Source organism: Diceros bicornis, chromosome 15, assembly GCF_020826845.1.
Source record: "Diceros bicornis minor isolate mBicDic1 chromosome 15, mDicBic1.mat.cur, whole genome shotgun sequence".
Classification (NCBI taxonomy): Eukaryota; Metazoa; Chordata; class Mammalia; order Perissodactyla; family Rhinocerotidae; genus Diceros; species Diceros bicornis.
In genome coordinates this window covers 5,155,194-5,170,039 of record NC_080754.1, presented here as the reverse complement: position 1 = coordinate 5,170,039, position 14,846 = coordinate 5,155,194, and the positions used below count along the sequence as shown (strand labels likewise).

At 41.2% G+C, this 14,846-nt stretch overlaps 1 protein-coding gene across 1 annotated transcript in view; it reads left to right on the top strand.

Moving 5' to 3' along the window:
* Positions 1 to 6,129: 6,129 nt before the first annotated feature.
* TOMM70 (translocase of outer mitochondrial membrane 70) overlaps positions 6,130 to 14,846 on the top strand; it is a 32,202-nt gene continuing 23,485 nt past the window's right edge. The window contains exon 1 of the mRNA XM_058555686.1: positions 6,130 to 6,644. Within this exon, the coding sequence (XP_058411669.1) occupies positions 6,324 to 6,644 (321 nt within the window). The 5' untranslated portion in view covers positions 6,130 to 6,323. The remainder of the gene's footprint in view (positions 6,645 to 14,846) is intronic.

Sequence of the window (14,846 nt, the reverse complement as noted above, 5' to 3'; positions counted from 1 at the left end):
GTGCAAGCGCCACTGGAACAATCATCCTCACGGTTCCAGATGGATGGAAAAAGAAAAAGCCTCCCGGCAGCTGCAGGGAAAATCCCCAAACAGCTTCCTCCAAGTCGATTAGCCACGGACAGAGCCTAGGGTCCCATCTGGGTCGCCGGAATTTGTAGCCAAGCAATGGGCTTGCTCTGCTCGCTGCAATCAGAGCCAATTAATCATGAGTTAAGGATTGAGAAATGAAGTTTTAATTCGATTAGCCAGCATAACCGGGAAGATGGTGGACTAATGTCTCAAAAAACCATCTTCCAAGATTACAGAATCTTGAGGCAGTTAAACAGGGAAAATGGGCAGTGAGGAGGGCATCCAGGGATGTTGGTCTCCAGGCGTGATGGGCTCCAGGCATCACATTGTTCCACTCTTCCGTCAGCTGTGATGGACATCTCGTAGGTGTGTTTCCCACCTGTGGTCAGCCTGTTCCTGGAGACGAACTCATAGAACAAAGTTTTCAATTTATCAAGCTACTGGGGAGTACATACATAAATGGAGGCCATAAATCAGGAGACCGTGTGAATTTTTTAGAGTACGTGCAGAAGAGCGAGTAGTCACACAGAGGAGGGGCTGGGGCCATTTGGTGTAACAAGATGGCCTCATTTATGCTCAGTACATCATAGGGCCCCATCTACAAAAGACTATATAACATGTGACCAAAATTACCTAACCTGTGTAAAAAACAACCCAAGACTGCTTCCAGTCCTCAACATCTGGGCACCCGACATAAAGAAATTGGCCTACTGAACACTAACAAATAGACTTCACCTAGATGCTCTGGGTGACTGGGAATTTCAGGGTTTTGTTAACATTTATGAACACCCTCACCGGGTAGATAGAAGCCTTTCCCACTCGGACTGAGAAAACATCAAAAGTCACTCACACGTTACTAAAAAAATCATCCCTAGGCTTGGTGTGCTTAATACCTTACAGAATGATAATGGACCAGCTTTTGTCACCCAAATAACCCAACAAGTGTCCAGAAGCTTAGACATCTGATGAATACTACATTCAACTTAAAAACGTCAATCAACTGGAAAGATGGGGAAAAAATAAATCTCACCTTTAAAAAAAAACCATTGCCAAACTCTGTCAGGAAACACAACTAACTTCACATAAGGCACTGCCCCTTGGCCTGCTATGGGTTAAAATAGCTCCCCAAAGTGGACTTGAATTGAGTTCTTTTAAAATTCTATATGAGAAACTCTTTGAGGCATCTTCCCCTGGAACTAAATCTCTGGACATTTTACGGAATGTTATGATTACTAATTATGTTAAATCATTAAGCTCTGTATTAATTTCTGTCCATGAGTTTGCTTCTCATAGGTCTACGTATCTATCTGACGTCCCTCCACACGCCTTCTGACCTGATGACCATGTTTTACTAAAAACTTGGAAACACCACGGACCCAAAAACCAGTTGTCGCCCAAATGGACGGGACCCTTTAAGATTCTTCTCACCACTCACTCATCAGTAAAACTCACAGGTGTGAAACCCTGGATACATCACTCCTGGATCAAGGCAGCCCCAAAATCACAGGAAAGTAACCCACCTGTATCGAAAAATAAATGGGCGGCAAAACCCTTTAAAGAACTAAAATATATCTTCAAAAAAAAAAAAAAAAACTTTGATCTCTTCTATCTAACCCTTCTTCTCACAGTTCTATTTATTGGGGTCAAAAGAAAAGTAATTCTTTTCCACGCTATGGTCCCCCTACGATGTCCTGATTCAGCAGGAAGTAGCTAGAGGGATTACGATGCCCTGTCTCCCCCTTGACCATAAGATTATGGGTTGCTACTGATAGGGGGAAAAACTGTAAGTGAGCATAAGTGAGGCCATCTTGTTACACCAAATGGCCCCAGGCCTTCCTCTGTGTGACTACTCGATGTTCTGCACGTACTCTAAAAAATTTACACGCTCTCCTGATTTATGGTCCCCGCTTACGTATGTACTCCCTGAGAGCTTGATAAATTAAAAACTTTATAAATTTCTCTCCAGAAACAGGCTGACCACAGGCAGAAAACACACCTACAAGGTATCCATCACAGCTGACAGAAGAATGGAACAATGTGAGACCTGGAGCCCATCATGCCTGGAGACCAACATCCCTGGACCACCCCCTCCCCCATTTACTGCCCCTTTTCCCTATATAACTGCCTCAAGATTCTGTAATCTTGGAAGATGGTTTCTTGAGACATTAGTCTACCCTCTTTCCAGTTATGCTGGCTAATCAAATTAAAACTTCGTTTCTCGATCCCTAACTCATTATGATTAATTGGCTCTGATCGTCTCGAGCAGAGCGAGCCCATTGCTTGGTAACGGGGGGTGGGGGGGGGGACGGCGGTAGAGACATTTAACCTGACAGAAAGTGGACAGGGTCTAAAAGTCTTTGAACTCAAGAATGAAACTGGAGTTATGCTTTGGGACAAGTAACCTAGTATCGAGGTGCAGAGTGACACACAGAAGAGAGGCACAAGAGGCTGGGAAGCTAATACAGCATTCAGGAAAGAGGAAGGAAATGGAGAAAAGAAGGAAAGAAACTACTATTTATTGAGCACCTGTTATGTGTCAGACATATTTTTAAGTGTTTTCACATATTTGAACTGGGAAGTGGCAGGGGCATGAAAAGGAAGAAAAACATTAAAAAGCTATTACAAAGAACCAACAAGACTTCACAGCTGATTTTGCGTATATGTACGTGTATCTGGGTACCTTCACTTGCGCTTGAGTAGGCAGGGTTGGAAAAGAGAAAGGTCCAGAAAGGTCTAAGGTTTCAAGTATGGGTAACCAGTAAGGTAACAGTAGTATTATGAGAAAAAAGGATTCCAAAAAGGGAACAACGAGGAGGGAAGATGATGAGTTATGGTTTAAGTGAGGCATCTAGGCAAAGCTGCTCAGCGGGCAGGAGGAAACTGCGGGGCCAGAGGTGAGAAGATCAGCCATGCCAGGACATGTGCGGATAGAGATTATCTTCAGAGAAACGGGACCTGAAGCAAAGAGATGTGCTTTGGTTACTAATGCAGAGACTGCAGACAAAGAAGAGGACAAATTCTTATGGATTCCTATACTTGGGGAGGATCTAGAGCTGTGCTGTCCAATATGGCAGCCATTAGCCACATGAAGCTATTTAAATTAAAATGAAAAATTCAGTCAAAGTAGCTATATTGCAAGTGCTCAATAGCCGCCTCTGGCTAGTGGCTACCATATTGAATATCATAGATATAAAACATTTCCAACATTATAGAAAGGTCTATTGGACAGCATTTATCTAGAGATTGGTCAGAGAGTAAAAGAACCAGGGGAATTTAGTCTCCTGAAAGCCAGGGAAAACGTTTCAAGGAGGGAATGACTGATGGTATCAAGTGCTTCAGTAAAAGCATATGAAGGCCAAAAACAAACAATGAATTCAGTGACCTTTAAAGCAGTTTCAGACTAGTAATAAAGTTAGAAACTAGATTACAAGAGATTTTGGATGAAAGGGGTGATAAATAAATAGAGGTAACAGGTGTAGACAATTCTTCCCAGTAATTTTTCAGTGAAGAAAAACAGACAGAATGGAAACTTAAGGAATATTTGAAAGAGAATTGAGCTGTGTATGTATGTGCTTAATTAAGCACGTTGGTGAACTCACTGGAAGGTGCAGACACCAATCAACCAGCTATCCACCAACCCTCCCAATCAGTAAGCCTTAATGCCGCAATGACAATTGAGGGGATAGAATCATACAACTGTAAAGCTACGAGGAGCCTTAGAAATCATCTAATCCACTGGCCACACTATATAAAAAGCAAAGGTGCCCACAGTCACACACACAGCTCAGTAGCATTAAAATCTAGACTAAGAACTCAGATCCTCTGCATCCCAGTCCATTAGACATTCTACCTCATTCAACTGCCTCCTAAGATACAGACCAGAGAAGAGGTGAAGAAAGCTTCTTCTACTGAGCTTCATTAATCTAGCAAGAAAAAGAAAATGTCTGTGTTTACATACACAAAACTTCGATCTTTTAGAAATAAACATAGTTCTTTACTTTTCTCCTTTAAAATTTAGAAAAACAGAGAACTAAGCACTGAGTGTCTATTATTTCGTAATAAACATTACACTAAAAGACCTTAAATATTACCTAATTAAATCTCTAATATAACCTCAGAAGTGTGCTTTTTCCCTATTTCACAGTTTAGAAATTTATGCATCAGGTCAGTAAGGTCACAGAGCTAGTGACATTCTTACTCGGTTCTACACTACAATTAGGAAATGGAGGAGAAAGTGGGAGAAAAGAGATGAATAGGTTAGGGAATGGAAATGAGATGTTTAACAAAGTATAAAAGTAACAAGAACAAATTCATTTACTGATGCTGACCTTAAAAACAAAATCAAACAAAACCAACATTTTAGATAAATAGTAGTTAATTAAACAAAATGTTTCAAGAAGTTCTAACATTGATTGCCTTTGGAGAGGGGTACTGGGTGGCTGGAGACAGGGGTAAGTTTTGGATTGTAAACTTTAAATGCTTTACTTCCTATCAATAGCTGGTAATTACTAGCATTCTACAATTCCCTACGAGGCTGCAGAAAAACTGAAATTTCAGCAAAGAAAAATCCTAACTCTGTTCTGAAAAGGCAAGCGAGAAATTATGTTAAGGGACAGAAGACTTGCTTTTGGGGGTCAGAGATCAGGGAGAGAAGCCGATTTGCCTGCAACAATCACTATTTGATCAACTCAATTCTATTGCAATTATTTTTAGCTCATCTTTTTAGTTTGTTGCTAAGGAACTCTATCACCTGAAAGCAGGACGTCTTCATGTAGAGTAATAGGACTCTACATGAAGCAAGAAAAAGCAATGATCCTGAAACTTTCAAATTAGGCCATTCTAATTCAATCAGTCTATTTTGGTGCCACTTAATAAATTATCTCTTTTCAATCTTTATGTAGGGCTACCGTGATGTTGAAAACTCTGTTATACCCCAAAGCAAAATGATCATTTGTCAATTTTTAATATGAGGGACTGCAGACCAGTATACCCGAAACGGGAAGCTACAGTTCTGAATTTTGGTTCTCTATTAATACTTGTCTTTTCTCCTTGAAAATACTATGAATTCCACGGTTCCTTGCAAGAGAAATTTTTTGTATTTTAAGAGGTCTGGTGCAAAGCATGGGGAAAGAACTTGACAAGGCTATTAGATATATGAAAGCTATGAATTGAAACTTCAACTTGGGAAGGAGGCGAGTAGAGGGCTGAGACAGCTAGTGCAAAACAAGCATGGGGGTGGGCGATCAGAGCGCTGGGGTGGCTGGGGCGTCAGGGGGAATCCAGGAAAGGACACAGATACGAATAGGAAAGCTGCAAGCAGTGGGAACTCTGGGGCTTCGCATTTCCACTCTTATCAGTTCCAGAACCTCCTAACACAGACGTCATCGACTTCATAATTGGTGTAGACAGAGAGCCGCAGGGACCCCGTTCAGGTCGTTTGGACTGGAGCTAACCTAGATATGCCCGTTTCCACCCAGTCCGGTGTCTGCCATCCGCTGTTGCCCCCCATAACCTCCAGTTCGTCCGCCCTAAACTCTGGCCACGGTAGAGATAAGATCGGTGAGACAGCAGGCCATCTTCGGCTGTGGGCTCTTTCCTCACACATCCTTAAAAGTCCTTCCCCTCCGTCGGGCTCCGGACACGCGACGGTCACAGACCTAACACGTAACAGGCGCGGGTTCTATGCAGCGCCAACGTGGCGGTGAGGAGAACACCGGGGTCCGAAACCCACCCACAGAGCCGGCCCTCGGCCCCGCCTCGCGCCGCCAGCCAATAGCCTTCGCAGCTCTCGCGCACTCCCGCCCATCCCCGGGGCCGCCCGGCCTCTGCCTCGGCTTGGGCTGCCGGCGCCCCGCCGCGCCAGACACGAGGGCCCTCTGTCCTTTCCCGAAGGCGGAGGGAACGACACCGGCTACCAGGGCGGTCCAAGCCCCCGAAGTTAGTCTCGCCAACAGCAGCGGGGCGAAAGGAAGGGGAAAACGCTGCTCTGGGCTCCCCGCGCACGCTCAGTCTCCCTTGACCCGGAAGTGGTTCTCCCCGCCTCCCCCGCTACCGTAGAGCAGGGAGGCGAAGGGCGGCCAGGTCTGTCCCGGCATGCCCCGGGCTTCCGGTGACCTCTGGCCCTTGTCTGTCGTCCGCTCCCGCTGCCTGGCGTGCTCGCCCCCTGCCTTCCCTGTTCTCGTGCTCCCTCGCACGCTGCCTGGTGACTGTGGCGCCCGCGACCAGCAGGCTGACAGTGGCGGAGGACACTCGTCATGGCCGCCTCTAAGCCAGTGGAGGCAGCGGTGGCCGCGGCGGCTGCGCCCGGCTCCGGGAGCGGGGTGGGCGGCGGCGCGGCCGCGGGCCCGGCGGGGGGCCTGCCGCGATGGCAGCTGGCGCTGGCGGTCGGGGCGCCGCTGCTGCTGGGCGCGGGCGCCGTGTACCTGTGGAGCCGGCAGCGGCGGCGCCGGGAGGCCGGGGGCCGAGGCGACGCGGGCGGCCTGAAGCGCCACAGTGAGCGGAAGACGCCGGAGGGCAGGGCCAGTCCGGCCCCGGGCAGCGGACACCCCGAAGGCCCCGGCGCTCACCTGGAAATGGTGAGAGGCACCCCAGGCCCCGGAGGTGGAACCCGGCGGGCGCAGCCTTCCCTTGACAGGTGGAGCGGGTCGGGGGCTTCCCGTCAGGCGGCAGCTGCGGCCGGCTGCACGTGGGGTTAGGGACACTGAGTTCTGGCTGCTTTGTAGGGAATGGAGTAGCCCCGGGGGCACAGGTCAGCGACGTTCTTTGACGGTTTCATTTTGGTTTCAGAAAAATACTTGTCTTTCTCGGTGACACAGCATTTATTCCTAGCGTCGTGGGTACGGGGGACATTTGCAAATGTGATGATTGTATTTAACCAGTGAAGGAAGCCAAATTCCAGTACCGATTGGTACGTCGTGATAAGATTGCTTTGGTGATTTCCAAGGCCCAGAACGTAATCGGTAATAACCTTTTAATAACGAGCCACTCCCCTTTTTTGAAGTGTTTTAGTGTGGGGGATAGGTAAATACAGTGACTGGTGATTGGCAGAGTAAAATGGGGTTCACTGGCATTTGGTTTTTCATCTGTGGGAGTGCGTTCTTAAACTTTTTAGGTAGAAGAGTCTTAAATTCATTTTTTTTTTAATTTACCTGGAAGTTTACATAACCAAGCCTGATATGCGGGGTACAGATTTCTCTGATGTTAGGCCAAGCATAGAGGGATCTGGTGAACTGCTTTGTATGGTTTGTTGAACTGACTGTTAAATCCTTTCGGTATCTGACAGCTGTGCCGGGAATTGGCCTGGCTGCATTTGACAAACTGGGATGGAGTGGGGTGGAGGATTTTATCTGTGTCTGGGATTATACAGTGGTAGTTCCAGAGTAAATCAGAGTTGAGAGAAACCTTTGGTCGAGTAACTCCCAGTTATATACATTTGCAAGTCGTTTCCACATTGTACTATTAAGGCTGAAAACATGTTTTTACTAAGTAGTCAGATTAGCTTTAAAAGAAGTTTTGATGTGACAATGAACTACCAAAGTTCTGTGCCTACTATGTCAGTCATTGTGCTAGGCCATGAGAGAGCCAGATGGTCTTTCGAATAAGAGAGTAAAACATTGCCTTTTTTTTAAATATAGAAAAGATGCGTTACAGTATGGTGGAAGAAACCATGGACTGTGAGAACTAGGAGCTATGTGCTTTATATTGGGCTTTCCAGCCTAGACCGTGGAAAAGTCATTTTGTCTCTCTGACCTTATAGACTCTGACCTTTATCTCTCATCCTTGTGGAATAAGAGGATTAAAATATTAGATCTCTTATATTTCTTCTAGTCTTAAAAATTGGTGGCTCTGAGTGCTGCTAATGAGAGTGGTAATCGGGGATTCTTTGAATTAGTCATCACTTGTTTTATGTCATTTTCATATGTCTGAAATTCTCTGGGCTTTTTCTATTTCATTTGTTAATTTTAATCACAGAAGAATAGTAGATGAATGAAAAATGCGTAAAAGTTCTCAGTTCTAAAATAATCACCAAAAATATAGTTTCTATACATGAAACTAGGTTTTAACATTTCATTGCGGTTTCAAATACTACCCCACCTCGCTTGTTTGGTATTTGATAGAATTTAGCAAATTGTCTTTCAGATTTTAGATTTCCTTAAATCTTATTTTCAGTTTTTCAGCATTGTCTGGGTCAACATTGTGATGATTTTTAAATTCCATGGTGTTTTGTAGTTTTATCAGAACAGTTTCTTTATTCACCTGACTGCTGTTACAAATTAGACTTTAAGATTGACTTCTTTGTGTAACTTTAACTGCTTTCAAATGATTTATTATTTTTGACCCAAAATAAAACTGAGCAAAACACTTGCACGTGCTGTTGTTCGCCTTGTGGAATTTATAGGCTTGTACCTCTAATCTTGCTGTGAATTGCTAGATGATGCTTCAGTAAAGCAACAATAAGAATGTCTTTGCCATTTTTTAATAGAAATTTGTGTTTTAACTGTTCATGACCAATAAATACCAAAAGACGATTTTTTGTCTTTTTGTAGTCTGGTCCTTAGAATTATTATTAGACTAAATATAACTGACCATGAATTGTAATTTATTTACTATCCGCGGTTGGAGAAATTGCTCTGTATTTGAATAGCACCTTTAAATTGGCGATGTCAGTGGGTTTTGTAAATAAAGCAGCATTGGTTTCAACTGATGGAAAAAATGGCAGAATCCTGATGCCCTAACTGTTCTTCCTCCACCTGAGCAATAGCTATAATTTTTAAGAGAATGAAGGAATGGACAAATATTGTTGGTTCAAGGTTCAATATCAGTGAATAAAACGGAAAATCAGTGGGTTTTGTCTGTTAATTTATGTTTGCCTTAATGTACAATGAACTAATAAAATTACTGGGCTTCTATCGGGTTTGACATTTTCATATTCTATGTAGACTGTATACAATTATCTTTTGTCTGAGATAGCAAACATTTGTAAAGCAAAAGCAAAAGTTCATATTTTTGTTTAATTAATAGAGATTTTAGGATTACGCTAAAGAGAGGCATCTAATCACAGTTGATAGCATGTGAGATTGAGGTACTTAAAGTATTAAATCATATTCCGTTGGGGCCCATTATAAAATCTACCATGTTGTGCCATTTTGGTTCAGTAATTTTTTAAAAAAGCGTACGGGCCAGCACTGGTGGCCTAGTGGTTAAGTTCAGCGTGCTCCGCTTCAGCAGCCCGGGTTTCGTTCCCCAGTGTAGACCTACACCGCTCTGATAGCAGCCATGCTGTGCTGGTGGCCCACATATTAAAAAACAGAGGAGATTGGCATAGATGTTAACTCAGGGCAAATCTTCCTTAGCAAAGAAAACAAAAAACAAAACAAAAACAATAAAAAGCGTGAAGAATTACAGATTTTCAGAGTTCGAAAAGTTCTGGGAAGATTATCTCATCCATAGCGTTTCTCAGTCTCTGGGCCTGAGTTACCACAAGGGACTGCCATACCCATATATACACCAAGCATGATATCCTGGCTGCACAGATGTCTTAGGTATTTCTTTTTTTCAAACTTGTGGTTAAAAAAAAAAAATGTGCATTTATTTAAAAGTGTTACTGACTTTATAGTAGCTTCTTATCCAGTTATTTTTAATCTGATGATAAAAACAGTTATTCTGGTGATCAAGTTTTTTTAAATGTTACACAGAAGTTATCCCACATGAAATGGTTGGGAACCACTAATCTAAGTCAGCCTTCTGGAATGGGAAGGGAGAGATGTACCTAAACATTTTAATAACGGGATCAAAGACTGAGTAACCTGCTATTATCAGTCATCTTTGAAATGAAGTAATTCTCTTCCCCCAATTGATTGTTTCTAGTCATTTTTTAAAAATCAAGGTCACCAATGACATTTCTATGTAATTAAGTCCACTAAACACCTTTCAGTCTTTATCTTACTTGGTCTTTGGCAGTATTTCATATTGTCTTCTCTTAATTTCATAACTTTTCTGTGGCTTCTGAGACACTACATTCTCCTGATTTTCTTTGTTGTTTTTTTTTAACTTCCTGATACCTACCTCCCTTGCTGATTTCTTCTCAGTCTCGTTTCCAGGCTCTTTTCTCTGCCTCTTCCTTTTGGTGACCTTCGTGGTTCTGTCATAGGCATTCTTATGCTCCATACCTTCCCTGGATGCTTGCCCTCCAGCAGCTTCACTTAGCATTTATATACTGATGGCTCCCTAATTTCTTGTCTATAGCGTAGACCTCTCAAGAGGCCCGAATATAAAAGGAACCTTCACTTCATTACCTCACAAGTATTTCACACCCAGACTCCTGTTTTTCCTGAGAATACATCTTATCAATTAGTGTGTCTCATCTAACTAGTTTCCCAAGCCAGAAACTTGGATATCATCCCTAACTTTTAACTCTTCTCATGTTCTCCACATCCAATCTAGAAAATTCTGTCTTAAATATCTACTCCATTCTCACTACCATTATTTCTTGACTGAATAACTGCTACCCTCATAACTGTCTTCCTCCAATCCATTTTGTCACTGCCAGAGTAAATCCTGACAGTCCCATGCTTGAAACCATTAAGTGGTATTCTCTTCATTGCCTGCAAGATAAAGTTCAAACTCATCATGATGTAAGACCCTCCGTGATCTTGATCCTGCTTACCTCTTCAACTTCATCTCTTGCCACTCCCTCTTGTTTCTCACCTTTGGATGTTCTGTGAACACTGCCCAGTAACTCTACCTTCTCTTCCTTCAAGTCACAAAATGTAGATCATTTCACCTTTTCTGAAAACCTTCTGTACCTCAGCACACCACTAGTGGTTACATAACCCTCTGAACTTTTCCCTTCCATTGCACTCACCACCTGGTACTAGGGTTGCTTATTCATGTCTTTCCTACTATATTCTTGAATCTGTGAAGGCTGGGACTAGCTCCATCTCTCTTACCATTGAATTCTCAGAACCTAATACAGTGCCTGGCACATAGCAGGTGTTGAGTGAATGAACCAGTGAAGCTTCATTCCTTGACATCGGTAAGTTTATATACATATATATATTTTTTTTTAATTTCACAAGTTGAATATTTTTTCACAGTTTCCAGCTTTTTATTTTTAATCTACCAGTCGATCCCAGAAATTGGTATAACCGTTTTAAACCTAATTTAGACATTTTTTTTTAAATAAATCACTGGATATTGTATGAGGTACAACCATAAGCCTGCAGAAGCAGCATCCTTATAAGTGGGTTCTGCTTAGGTAAAGAATATTCTGAATTATGATCTAGTAAGTGAGAATGGTTGTAGATTTTTAAAATTTCAAGACATAAAATGGGAAAGGACTTTATTATCTTAGATATTTTCTTCTTATCCTAGGTTTGATTTACATAAAAGTAACAGATGGTCAATAAAGTATTGAAAGATTGTTTCTCATGCAGTAAGTATTCCAGAGTTGATTGCTACTTCTGTAAAGCTGGGATTCAAATTTAAAAATGTGCTTTTGGAATTTGGTAAATTTAAGGGAATAAAACCATTTAAGAGATACATTATTGAACCACCTCATGTATATTGTAACTGGATGCATATAAATGTGTAATTATGGTGATAAATTAATACCCGTTTTATTTTCTTACACATGAATTAATGTACCTAATTGTAGTTCATTTTCTTTCACAGTGACTATATGTGATCATCAGGATAATATTATATAAATACTTGCTGAGAATTTACGGTGATTCCTTATTGTCAAATGTATATCATTGAAAGCCTTCTGTAATGTAGTCATGTTACTATCACAGGACTTGTTTTAGAAGTCCTTTCTGGTCTCCTAAATTTCTTCAGGGTGCATGCTAAATACTTTGGAGCATGTTTCCTGACTGTCCTTTGTTAGTCATTTTCATTCCAGAGCATATTCTTGTAAGTAACTTTCACTGTGAGACCCTGATTGTTTCTTACTTTGTATTCCACTAAAGTTACTGAGATATACCTTAATATCTGTAGCTTTGGTCTTTAAGTATAATTTGTTTTCCAGAGTAGATTTGCCAAGGGTGTGGGGGCAGGTTCCTAGATGGTCTTTAAGTATAATTTGCTTTCTAGAGTAGATTTGCCAAGGGTGTGGGGGCAGGTTCCTAGATTGTGCCTCATGTTTGACAAGTTTCAGCACACAGTGTTTGTTGAAGAGAGAGAAAATGTACTTATTTACTATGTTTCTCATTGTTTCCTTTTAGATTTATCACCTGAGTTGTTTGTTTTTACCCCTGTGTCTTACCCAAATAGGTTTCGATGTATGTGTGTGTATATATGCAGTTGCTACTCTTTGGACTAATTATTTTCTGGTTATTAGCTGTACAATTTACTAAGCACCTGACGTACATTTTCTTAACGGGAATTGGGGTTTCAGTGTTTTGATCAGTGGTAGTTCTTTTGAGAGTCTGCTAGTTAACTTGTTTCCTGCACTGGCCTCTGGCGTTCCTTCAGGATAAAGACTATCCTGTTGGTAGCTGTAGAGCGGAGTCACATCAGATGTGCTTGTAACTAAAATGAATTCAATTATACTTGCTTGGCAAAAAGAAGGATCTAATTGTGTTAATGATTCTCTTTGTCTTTTCACTTAGTGCCCTTTTGCCCTGAAGTCAGTAGTGAACAAGATATGATGCCTGAATTGGTTTCCTTTGTTTCAGTTTGAGTGTGAGTCTCGGTGTGATTCTAATGATAAAGATTCCTATTCTTCATAAAACGTGGATGAAAGGAACATGGAATGAAGGGAAGCAGCTGGACAGAAAGTAATGGAGGGCTGTGAGCAGAAGGTGTTGGGGATGTTAACCAGGTTCATGCTGTCGGGAAGTTTGGTATGGTTGCTTTCCAGAGCAGCAGTGGAGGAGGAGTGGAAGAAGATTTGCAATTTGGTGATTTGCCTGTGTAATTTGATCTTTTTCCACTCAGTGTCATTCAGAACATCATTTTTCTATATTTCAGTAAGGAAAGGAAATTCAGCAAGCTCTGATTTTGGCCTTAGGAGTTAAAGAATTTGTAATAATTTTTGAAGGAAGCTATTATAAAACTTAACCAAATGGAGGGAAATAGCTAATTGAAAGATTCAGTTGGTTTTTAGGTTGATTTAGACTTTGCTGAATAAAAATAAGAAGTATGCATCTTTCTAAGAAGAGGAAGCCTTGTGTACCTGTCTCTCCAGATTTCTCTCTTCTTTTAACTTGTCAGCCCTAGCTATGACTGCCTCTTGGATCTGTTGATGTCAATTAGCCTTAAACTTCTAGTAGACAGGAACGAGTTCATTGCCTGTTTGTGCTGACGAAACAAGGTCATTACTCTGCCTAGAGAATGTTCTTTTTATTTAATCTGCAAATCTTTAGTAAAAATATTAAATAAATCTTCAGTGTGTTTTATACTCAAACATACTTTTCACATGCATTTAATATGCCACATTATTTTCTTTATGAACAGTCCCTAGTGTTTTAGGAGTGTGTTAGCCATGTTCTCAATGACTTAGAAACACTGTAACCTTTTTGCAAGAAATTAAATGTCAGAAGTAATTGTTTCATTATTTTGAAGTTTTATTAGGCACATAAAGGTTCGTGGTTTTGATGTGTTCTTGGCAGATTGTACCTTTAATTGATAAAACTATCCTTTTGTGTTCCATCTGAGGTTTTTGAATGGTATTTTATGTTACTGCCTTCTTTTTGTTAGTATTTGCCTTCTGTAACTTTTTTACATTCTTTTTTGACCTGTCGTTTTGTTTTAAGTCATGCCTTATAGGCAGCATGTAGTTATTTTTTTATTTTAAACAGTTTGAAACTTTTTGAATATGGACATTTAACCTATTCACATTTATTGTTATTGACATGTTTAGTGGTTCCTGCCATATGTACTCTGCTTTTTTGTTTCTTCCTTTACCCTCCCTTTCCTCCTTTTTGCTGTATTGATCATGTGCCCCACTTTGCGGTTTATTTTTAGTGGTGAGGAAGTTGTACACCTCGATTTCCGTTTTGTGTTCACCGTAGATGCTAGTTTGGCTAGGTATAAGATTTTAAGTTCAAAATCATCTTTCTTCAGAACTTTGAAGTTGTTACTTCACTGTTTTATAGTACCTAATGTTGGTGACAGTCTGACACCAGTTTGTTTCTTTTTCCTTTGTAGGTAATCTGTTTTTTCTGTCTAAAAACTTTCAGGATTTTTGTTGTGAAATTTCGCCATAATATGTCTAAAAATGTGTGTCACTTTTCAACTCCAAGAATTTTTCTAATATTTCTCTAGAAACTCCTTTCTGTGCATTTCCTTCTAAACTTCAAATAGATAGAGGTTGGAACATCTGGATTTATACTCCATGTCATTTAACATTTTTAATTTTCAAGATGTCTAATTGGTGCTCTTTAAAAGCAGGCTTTTTTTTTTTTTTTTTAATGACTGTGATAGACTGTCATTCCTCTGATGTTAACTTTTCTGTTTGCTTGGTTTATCCTGCTTTCCCAAATACTAGTTTTCTATTTGAGTTGGGTACCTCTCTTTTATGGTATTAATTTTCCTTTAATGTTAGCAATTCTTCACAGTGTGGTCTCTTGGAAGATGGAGACAAGGTATGCCTGGTACTTGTCTCTTGAAAGTAGGGGATCCTCACTCCTTCTGGATGGCACAGCCCTGCTCCAGTCTGACTTCTGCTTCCCTCAGTGGACTGGAAGGGCTGTTCAGGTTGCTTCAAATGCAGTTTCCAGAAATCACCTTGATAGTTGCCCCGCAGAGCCCAAGCTACATACGAGATTCCTAGT